Source organism: Phragmites australis, chromosome 19, assembly GCF_958298935.1.
Source record: "Phragmites australis chromosome 19, lpPhrAust1.1, whole genome shotgun sequence".
NCBI lineage: Eukaryota > Viridiplantae > Streptophyta > Magnoliopsida > Poales > Poaceae > Phragmites > Phragmites australis.
In genome coordinates, this window is record NC_084939.1 from 11,198,816 (window position 1) to 11,209,465 (window position 10,650).

Below are 10,650 nucleotides of genomic sequence, written 5' to 3' on the forward strand. Positions count from 1 at the left end.
AATAGAACACATATTTTTCAAGTGAGATTTGAGACATTACTTCCAGATACGAAATGCAACTTCAATATTCCATTGTGTCCTCAAATCAACTCACTAATCATTAATCAATATTCAATTTTAATTGTATGCCTACAAAAGAATGTCACGCTGGCACGGTGACCAGACCTAGCGTGGCGGCAGTTGAGGCCAGACCCACCTCACAAAACCCAAAACTAATCAGCATGGCGTGGGCGCAGATGACTTTCCACCTCATGTGTAGCCACACCAAAACACGCCATCGCCTGAATGGCAATCTAGATGCCCACATCACAGACTAAACCGTCTAACCATGCAATCTAGACCCCGTAGGACCAAGTTTGACCATCTATCCTAAACTATAATCGACTAGCATCTAGTCGTCACCTAACGCGCTAGATAACCATTTTGGCGAACAACTAGGTTTTAGAAAACATGGAGATGTTCGGATATAACAAATCTTGTAGTTTCAAGTTTTGGAAACTCCACTTAAGACCTTTTTCTTAAATCGTGGTATAATATGACATTGATTTTTAAAACTATAGTTTCTTAATATCATAGCTTTTAGAAACTACGACATCGAAACAAGCACTAAGTAGCACCACTTCACAAGTTTTGGTACCCCAAGAGAGCCACACATAGAGAACAGAAGATAACAAGGAATGTACGCATCGAATACAAATAACGGGCAAAATAATTTCTCTCATCGCTGATTGTACACAAAACAACCCTTCTACAGCCCACAAAAAAGCACTACCAACAACAGAAAAACATTTGACCACGCTAAGGTTTCTTCCATCCCTTTCCCCCCTTAACCATCCAAGAACAAATTGTTGATATCCTCAATGTTACTAGAACAACGAAACAATATAGACCGGATAAGCACGCATAGTAGCAAGTTCCAGCTACCACTCCTTCGAGGCTGAGCATGGCTTTAACAGCCACCAATGCAGGAAGAGCAACATGCCGACTGATCAAGCGACCTACTTCTCAAGGCTAATTACAACACCTGGCACATTGACCTTCAATGCTGTTCATGATCTAAAGAGCTATTGATTCTTGATGTGCTCGATCATGGTTCCTCATTTATACATGACGCTACGGGGTCCCTCGCAAATTGTCAATGGTACTTCCTTGACACGTTGAATGTGTTGAATGAATCCGAATCTGATATAGTGAAATCGTTGCATCTCCATTTTTCTAGCTGCTGGTTCAGACCCATCGCACTTGTCTCGCCTTCATCGTCGTTGTCAACATTCGTCGGCTTCCACTGATCCACCAAGCTCGAAAGTCTGTTCACACAGTGGCACATGTCTGGCCTCTGGTATGGTTCTCGTGCTGTGCAATGGCGAGCAAGATCAGCTACCTCCAGCAAGCTGTTCCAAGCTTCAGCATTCAGGTCCAGAGTGGGGTCCACAAACTTCCTGAACTTTTCTTTGTTAAGCATATTTCTTCGGAAGATCGTTACAAGATTTGTTTCATCCTCAGGTAATGAGTCGTCAAGTACTTTTCTTCCAGTAATCATCTCCATTAGTATCACACCGTATGCATACACATCCACTTTTGTAGTGACCTTTCCTGTAGCTGTAAACATATAAATGGCATGTTCATCACTAATGTGCCACAAAATGAAACAAATCGAAACCCTGCGATGCAAAAACATAAAGAAACAACTGTACAACTATCTGTTGTACAAAGCGTAGCAGTATTCCATTCATAAATATCAATTCCAAAACAGAGTAAAAGAGATACTAGTAGACACAGCAGACTCAGACTGATGAGAAAAAGATATATGATAAATTCGGCTACAATACATATCCTCATCTGATGTACCCCCCCCCCCCCCAAAAAAAAAAAATCAAGTTCAAACTTCAAAGATATTCCTTAATTTAAGGAAAGTTACCTTCCTACAGATGGCTGCCAATAGTATATAATGTCAATACAAAATGCCCTTCTAAAAATGTATTTTCCATGGATTCCATGGATGCCGCATCAGGTAATGGACTGAAAAACATTTCTCAATTCCTAGTCAGACTGGGAATGATCACGAAGCATAAAAGCAACAACCCTTTATGAACTATATAAAGCCACATAAACTGTCCAACAGAAATAACTTGACTAATAAAGGTAAGCAAATATGTTAGGTAAAGAAATATGTTGGCTTAATGTAGCCTAAACAGTTTATAGCCCCAATTAAATAAATATGCTGATGTCCATATGATATGCATAGAACTGGTATTCAGTAAATACTGGCTATTCCCAGCAATTAGTGGAGCTCTGGGATGCTTTCAAGCATTGTTTGGTTATTTTTCTGTTTCTTTGATAGAATGTAGAAGATAAGGATAACTCTGCTGTACGTTGTTTCAATGATGTTTACTTGCGAACACTTGTATACTATTTAGGGCCTGTTTGGATGCATAGTACTTTTGGAGTTTTGAGGGAATACCAAAGTTTCATAAAAATACTGTACTATCAAATCTATATGGGGCGTTTGTGCTTGGGCACCAATGAACTTCGGTTTTGAAAACTGTAATTTCCCAGGTACTGTAATCTTTTTTAGTTTTTAAATATCTACTCCAGACCACTTTTTCTGGGAAACCGAGGTCTTGTTGAGCGTGCACTTGTCACCAGATTTGGACATACATGACGTGTCGCCATGGCCAATTATTTCATTGAGCCAAACGGTGCTTATGTGCAATTGCCATTAAATAGCGAATGCAGTGAGCATTCATGCACGCATCAATCTACGTGTATGATTATGTAATAATCATTATGAAACAGATTAGAACATGTTTGCCTAATTTTTTCAGTATTGTACAATGTAACTCATGGTGCATTGCTGCAACATTAATTATACTGGACAATATAGTCGTGATAGTCTATATCCTAATACAGAAACAGATTTTTGAACATGTTCGCCTAATGTTTTGCCAATACTGCAACATCCAGACATGTTGCAGTATTTTTCAAAACTGTATAAAACTGTAGTATACCAAGCATATAGTATTTGTGCCTATCATTTATAAGACTGTTGCTTTTTGAATATTGTAGTTTATGAAAACCACAATATCCAAACAAGCCCTTATAGTTTCTAATGAGTGCCACAATATGTCTTTGAATGGAAGGATATCCGTTCCTAAAAATAGTACAGTTTTACAAACTTCTACCATTTCTCTTAGGTATTTAAGACCTAAGGGTTAATATTCTAACCCAGTTCAATCCAATGGCTAGTAATTTTTGAGCTGACATGGCATAATGCTATGTTGGAGTCATTTTAAGAGTAGAGGGGGATTCAAGACCGATGAGACACCGAATTTGAAGAAAATGTGGAGAAAACTAGTTAAATTATGCCAAATAAAAATCACTGAAACTGTCCGGCAACCAACTGGTGTCTGGGAAAATTTAATGTACTAAATGATGCAAGAGCTCATCACAGTTTAGTAGTAATAAAACTAAAGACAGTCTTTACAAGATACTAAACAACAGATTTATTTATGGCCTGTCACGAGTTGAGTATAACCTTTTCTATGCTGATAAAACCCCTATTCCGTCTTGTTCATAAACTAATTATGCCAGCAATGACAACCAACATTTAGTAGTGAATGGTTTACTGCATGTTACAGAAGTTATGCTGGAAGATTTAGGCAGTATCGGAAAACTAATAAGCTCCAAATGTTGACAACATCAGGATTATAAGTTCCCTCTAGGAAAATATTACTATACTATTACATGGCATGCAAGGATACAATGTAGAAATGACACATACCTAAAAAGTGCAAATATCGGACTAGCAGACTGAGCACAAGTTATGTGTACAAAATGATAAGGAGTGGACTTAAGACATATACTACCTGTGGATTCAAGACAAGCTTTTGACAGTGACAGACACAAACAGTTCATGCAAACATTTTCTGTACTTCGCAAAGCATGGACTAACCAAATAAAAAAGTTTAACAATAATTTCTGTACTTTGCAAAGCATGGACTAACCAATTTTTAAGTGGCATCCGCTATCCAGCAGTGTCATTGTTGTTTGCCCACAAATGTACTAAGAAAAAGTTCGTGCCTGCATATGCTGGCACCAGCAGAAACCTAAATAATTGTCTAGGCTGCTTGGGAAATGGTCACCCTCACGAGATTATGATTCAACAAAGCAGACCTATGTAATATCAAACAAATGTTGCGTACATCAAACATCAACTGTCCAGCCAAAAATGGCATAACAAAAGGACTCATGAAGAGGTTGGTAGAGAACCCGTCTTCAGGTAACAAACAACAGGCACCATGTAAAGCAGTTATGAAAGGGTGCTGACGATCTACAAGGACCATACTACTGACAAACAGGTAATATGCACCTGTAACTTGTGTTACTTATAACTCATAAAATCGATGGAGTAGGATTGTAGCAATCAATTGTCTAACTGGCATTACGAACTAAGCAGTAGCTCAGTTGGTTAGTGCCTCCAATAGAGAGGGCGGCCACCCAGGCTTGAACCCCGAGGTGCATTGGTTTGTGGGTACCTCCCTGAGAAACTAGTTTCAACAAGTTTCCTGGCTAGCCAAGTTCGGTACACCCCTACCTTAAATTTAAAAACTGCCCTGTGGTCGAGAAAAAGAAAAATGTCTAACTGGCTTTTGTGCTTGTGAGTCATCCGAGATCCTGCTAATGACCTAGTTCTGTTGAAGGGAACCTCTAGTCTATGATAGTTAACTAGTGACTTCACCAAGCATTTAGCTTGTTCCGAATTCCAAAAACCAATGTGCAATGTTTCACCCAAAAAGAGAACCTATATATCTATAGATATAAAAAATATAGACCTCTGCTACTAATCCATGTTTTTCCGTTTCAGAGAAGGCCTGAGAAATCTGCTGGTATATTACCAAATGCCAGTATTGAGTCAAAACATAGCTCTGAATAGTTCTACAGTGGTAAGGCTTCTGATAGGAAGAATCATGCACTAGAGTTAAATGCCCAATAGTATTTATAGATGATTCAATAACGCTAACTAGTCTCTATAGAAAGCAGAAAGTTTGTAAAAAAAAAATCAAACTGTGACTGAACTGAAAGCAACTAATGTAACCGATAAAAGAAATTAGCACAAGTCAAAAGTTAATTCGTACTTGAGAATAAAATATATATAGCAGTGAGAAATGAACATACTAGCATATTCAGGAGCAAGGTATCCAAATGTCCCAGCTACCCTTGTCATCATGGACTTATCTGTATCTTTAGCAAGCTTGACCAACCCAAAGTCTGAAACCTTAGCTCTCAAATCTTGGTCCAGCAATATATTGGAAGGCTTCAGATCCCTGTGGATGAAAGTCTCCTGTGCCAAGCCATGCAAATATTCTATCCCCCGGGCAACATCCAAAGCTATTGTCATCCTCTGTGTCCATGTAAGAGGAGTATAACCGCTATGCTGAAGATCACACAGGTGCTCGCGCAATGTTCCACCAGACATGAACTCATAGACCAAGAGCCTCTCATTGCCATGGGTACAGTACCCAAGTAGTGCAACCAGGTGACGGTGTCTGACTTTCCTAAGAACATCAATCTCAGCCATGAATTCTTGCAGCCCCTTAGTCCCCATAGCGCCACTGTCGCACCTCTTCACAGCAACCAGCTTCCCATTGAGATTCCCCTTAAAAACCACCCCAAAACCTCCTCTACCTAAGATGCAGCCCTCATCAAAGTTGTTTGTGGCCTTCAGCAGCACATTGATCGGCAATTGCATCCCCTGGGACTCAAATATATCAGCAATGTTTGTGCTGTCAACGCTTACATGACTGTAAAGCTCAGTTGGGACTGCAGAACCACTTCCATTGATATTGCCATTTGTCCCAACCACCTGAATCTTCATCATCTCAGATTCACCACAAGGGCTCTTTGTTGAGACAGGACTGAATTTGTCTATGTTCTTCTTCCTTAGATGATGTAAGAAAAGCCCAACACAAATAATGACAAGAATGACAGCTAGAAGAATTCCGATGATCATTCCCGCATTCGACTTTGAGTTTTGTGAACCTCCAGGATTCGAAGGTGAAGAACCACCATTGGTACCACCACCTCCTCCACTACCACCACCTGATTCCCCAAACTGGTTTCCTGTGGCTGTCACCTTTACTGAAGACATAAACCTGGGCACTGGGCCAGTGAGGCCATTATTTGAGACATCAAGAACCGAGAGGTTTGGCAGTGTCGTCAAAGCATCAGGTATCACTCCCGTCAAATGATTGTTCGACAGATTCAGCTTTTGAAGCTGCGTCAGGTTTGCGAAAGCCGGCGAAATCTTCCCCGACAAGTTCTTATTAGCCAAGTTGATAGAAATCACTTCTTTGTTGATGCAGGAGAGATAAAGCCACTGGTTACTGCCATCGCAGGGATTATTTCCCACCCAAGTTTGCGCAAGTTCATACGGGTACCCAAACCCTGAAGCCACCTCAAGCAAAATGGTCACCAGAGGATCACATGGTCCAGGGTCTTTGAGACAGAACCCATTCCCAGAATCAATATCTTGTGTCTTCAAAGTGCCTGTGAAATTAGGCTTCGGCCCCTGAAAATGGTTATTCGATAGCATCACATTCTGAAGGCTCATGATCCCCATCAGCGAGGCTGGCACCACTCCAGTGAGCATATTGTCCCTCACATTGAACGTCTCCAGCTGCGAGTTGCTAAAATCGGGGATTGGGCCGGTGAATGCGTTGGACTGAATCCACAGCACCCTCAGGCTCTTCACAGACGCGAGGACATCAATCGGCCCTGACAGCTTGGCATCTGACTTCTGGTTGTTCAGCTGCAGGGTCTCCAGAGCACTCAGCCCGGCTAGCCCGGCCGGCAGGCCGCCGGTGAGGTAGTTGTACGACAGCCGCAGCGTCGTGAGCGATGTCAGATTCGCAAGAACCGCCGGGAAAGCGCCGGTAATGGAGGCATTGGAGGCGGAGAAGCTCTGGAGCATGTCGCAGTTCACGATGGCGTCGGAGATGTTCCAGGGCTTGAGAGGAAGGTCGTCCATGCTCAGCTCCGTCAGGGAGATCAGCCCCTGGAGGAAGTCCTCGGGCAGGGAGGTGAACGCGTTGCCGTCGAGGGCGAGGGTGGTGAGCGAGCCCATCCCAGCGAGCGACGGGACGGGGCCGGAGAGCGTGTTGTCCTGGAGCTGCAGCGACCGGAGCGCGGTGAGGGAGGACAGCGAGGTGTGCAGCGTCCCCGACAGGCCCTTGCGGGCGAGGTTGATACCGGTGACCCGCCCCGAGCCGTCGCAGGTGATGCCATCGCTGCGGTCGCAGATGTCGCCGCCGCCGAGCCAGGATGGCGGCGGGTTGGTCAGCGACTTGGCGAGGTCGCCGATGGCGGCCGCGTCGCTGGATTTGTCCCCTGCCGCCGCCGCCGGGGCGGCGAGGGAGGCGACGGCGACGAGGAGGAAGAGGGGAACGAATCCCTCCCTCCCCATGGCGGATTGGTGGCGCAAATGCGGTGGTTTCTTGGCGGAGGATTTCTTGCCTGGGCCAAAACAGAAGGTATTTTTGGGCGTCTCCGGCCGCGTGGTTATGTTCCTCTCTCTACTTTCTCTCTCTTCTTCCAGTTTGTGTGTGTGTGTTTGAGCTTTCTCTCTCCTTGATGGATCTTGTTTCTTCTTCGCCTCCTGTGCCTGTGCTGTGCAGCGTGCGTCCTGGGAAGTGTGGGCTGGCAACGGCGTGGTGGGTTGCGGCACTCTTGTCCCTTTCCATGAACAAGGACTTTATTTTCTTTACGAATACTAGTTTCCCTTTTGCGAAGAAAAATTACTAATCAATTACATAATTTATAATTTATAAATCCTTTTAGCTTTACTCATGAGATGTCAGGACTGTTAGATGCCCAGGATCAATCCGATATGGATCCTATGCTTTTTTAAGATGGAATTCCATTGTATTCTATTAGATCGAAGGCCTAGCAAAATCGGAGCCTAATTATGCTACAGCATGAGAACACTCGAATGCATCAAAAGAGCCTAGGCGGAAGGAGTAATTTTCGGAAAACCGCAAGCGAGTAATATGCGAGGACGTGTTTGGAACATAGAAATTTGAAAGGACTCCTGCAGAATTGGAGGTATAAAAATGCATCGGAAGAAACAAATGGTCATGCATGTGGCCCCAGAGTGGCGCAATTGCATTTTGCTTTCTTCTACCTGCCGCGGTGGTAGCAATTAATGAGAGAGAAAAAAGGCAGGGTCAGGGATTCACTGGATCGCCATGCGCCAAGCTGCCAGCAGCTGTTGCTCGTTGGCAGATAAGATGCTCATAAATCTTCCCGGCCTGCTGGAAGGTTCGAAAATTTGTTTGGAAGTCAAGCGGTTTTCGAGCTATTTTCTGATATTCACAAAAATTGGAAAGTTCAGGCGAAATTTGATGAGAATTCGGACAAGGATAAATTTATAAATCGAAGGCAAAATTGGGACAAAACCGACCATTGGGTAATTGCTCACATTTCATAGAAAACCGACCGCATTTCTGCTTTTTGTTTGTCATTGAAAAACACTCGAATTCCATCGAAAACAGTTCAGTTTATCAAATTTCAGTAAAGTTAAAAAAATTAAAAAATAGCTCAACTTCGTAAAATCATTAAATAATTCATCTGAGCTTCAAATCAAAGGAAACAAATTTTGTTGATTTTCTTGTAATATGATCTACATGATAAAAGTATTTATACTTATGAAAAAGTTGTATATTTTCTGTGAGAAAATATATTTGCTAAACTTAGTTAAATGTATAGTTAATTATTTGCTAACCCAAAAATTAAGAAACTAATTTTATTAGTCTTGTTATATGATCTTATGTCTTTTAAAAATACATGAACTCATGAAATAGCTATTGTAGCATGCAGGATTGTGTAAATATGTTGTAACTAGGTTAATTCATAACTAACTCATCACACCTCCAAAATTAGTGAAACCACTTTTATTAGTTTACTTATACTATACTTTATGTAGAAAAAATAATGGTAAACATGAAAAAGTTAATTACAATGCAATTTATTAACATGTTCACTTTATGCTTGTGAACTTTGTAAAAACCATGAAGAAATTAATAAAACTCTAAATAGAGTGAAACAAATTTTAAAGATCCTCTGAAGATACACCCTACATATGAAAAATATGTGTTTACATGTTAAGCTTTTTCATAACATGATGGACCAAATCATCATGTTTATATGGCCTATCTCATTTTTTTTTTCAAACTTTCTTCATATAAAATATGATGCAAACGATATTATTTTTAAAACAAAAATTCATAAAAGGTCTTAGAATTGTCTCTAGTATTTTTAAAAAATTGTGCTTTTTTAAAAATATTATTTTGAATATTTGAATTCAAATTCAAAAACAGGTCAAATTTAGAATTTAGTGCGAACCGAATTAACTGGTTTTCACAAATATCGAGCAATTTTTTATGATTTTTCGAACCTGGCCTGCTCCCCTTTCCATTTGAATTTTTAAATCATTTCAGTCTTACCTTCTTCATTGAAGAAGGTTCTAAATTTTTGAAAAAAATGTCCTAATCTTTCACATAAGGTCATCTCTAGCATATATTTTAAAAAATTATTCTCTATAATACTATCACAGTATATACTTTTTTTTATCTCCAACCACCACCATATTTCTATATTTTACTACTTTTCTCTTTTTTAAGATTTAAAGTTATCCTATGTAAATAGTGTTGTGGCCGTTGTCTGCAAAGTTGCGGCCGCACTTGACGTCCGCATCACTGTCGCGCTCGACCTCCGCTGGAGCTCTTTTCCGAGCGAACGAGTCCGTATCCACTGTGCAGCTACTGTATCATTGAATAATGAGTCGGCTGGAGTTGGTCTAAACACCTAAACCACGACTCAACGAGCAAATAAATGCTGCACGTTCACATAAAAACTTCGTCTCGACAGCGTGATGCTGTAAATCCAAGTTCTAGAAACCAGAGAATAACCTTCTCGCTGAAATAACCTTCTAATTTCCATCTAACTCGCAGACCAATCCTTAATGCTCGTCTAGTTCTTTTATTTCGTTTACCAAGCCCAAGGCCTCCAAATAGTTACACAGTCTTTAATACCTAACATCCTCGGATAATTTTTAGTACATTTATAAAACATAGCAAGATTACAGTATAATATTGTGAATCTATTTTTTAAAATAAATATACTCATATTATTTTTAAATAACCAAATTCAATACATAAAAAGTAATCTGTGTTTAGATTTGTTGATTGCAAGTGACATAAAACGCCACTCATATATAATTGGAGTGAATATTTCAAAAGGTTTCTTACTAATGTTCAATCTGAGCACATGTATTTTACTTATATTGAATTAGTTCACATAGTATATTGATTTAAAAGGCCAAACTCTCCGAATGAAAGTCGGTAGTGGACGATCCTACTCCTAGCTGGCAGTTACAAGCTGCGAGTGGATGCATGAAAGCGAAATGAAACGAAAACACGCACAAGGTACCCGGACACCGGTGCCGCGGACAGCGACGTGTGTCTGGCTTGGCGACGTGAACACTTGGACTCTGCCTGGATATGCTAGGCACACAAGGTTGCAACTCTGCCCAGCTAAACCCTGCCAAAATTACTTTTGTACTGTCGATATTGATCGTCAAGTCATGAACTCATG

General features: G+C 40.9%; 1 protein-coding gene across 1 annotated transcript; it reads right to left on the minus strand.

Annotated features, from left to right (window-relative positions):
- Positions 1-668: 668 nt before the first annotated feature.
- LOC133900410 (receptor protein kinase TMK1-like) lies at positions 669-7,704 on the minus strand. The gene is made up of 2 exons (XM_062341541.1): positions 5,176-7,704; positions 669-1,599 (listed from the first exon to the last, which is right to left on the minus strand). Exons 1-2 carry the CDS (start codon positions 7,460-7,462, stop codon positions 1,136-1,138), a joined length of 2,751 nt encoding a protein of 916 aa, XP_062197525.1. The 5' UTR covers positions 7,463-7,704; the 3' UTR covers positions 669-1,135.
- Between the last annotated feature and the right edge of the window lie 2,946 nt (positions 7,705-10,650).

What these genes read in the sequence shown, in the direction of transcription:
- LOC133900410 (XM_062341541.1), bottom strand. Translation starts at nt 7,462, where the DNA reads ATGGGGAGGGAGGGATTCGTTCCCCTCTTCCTCCTCGTCGCCGTCGCC. An exon ending in CCTTGCTCCTGAATATGCTA is followed by an intron (nt 1,600 to 5,175) that starts GTATGTTCATTT and finishes ATATGTTTACAG; the next exon opens with CTACAGGAAAGGTCACTACA.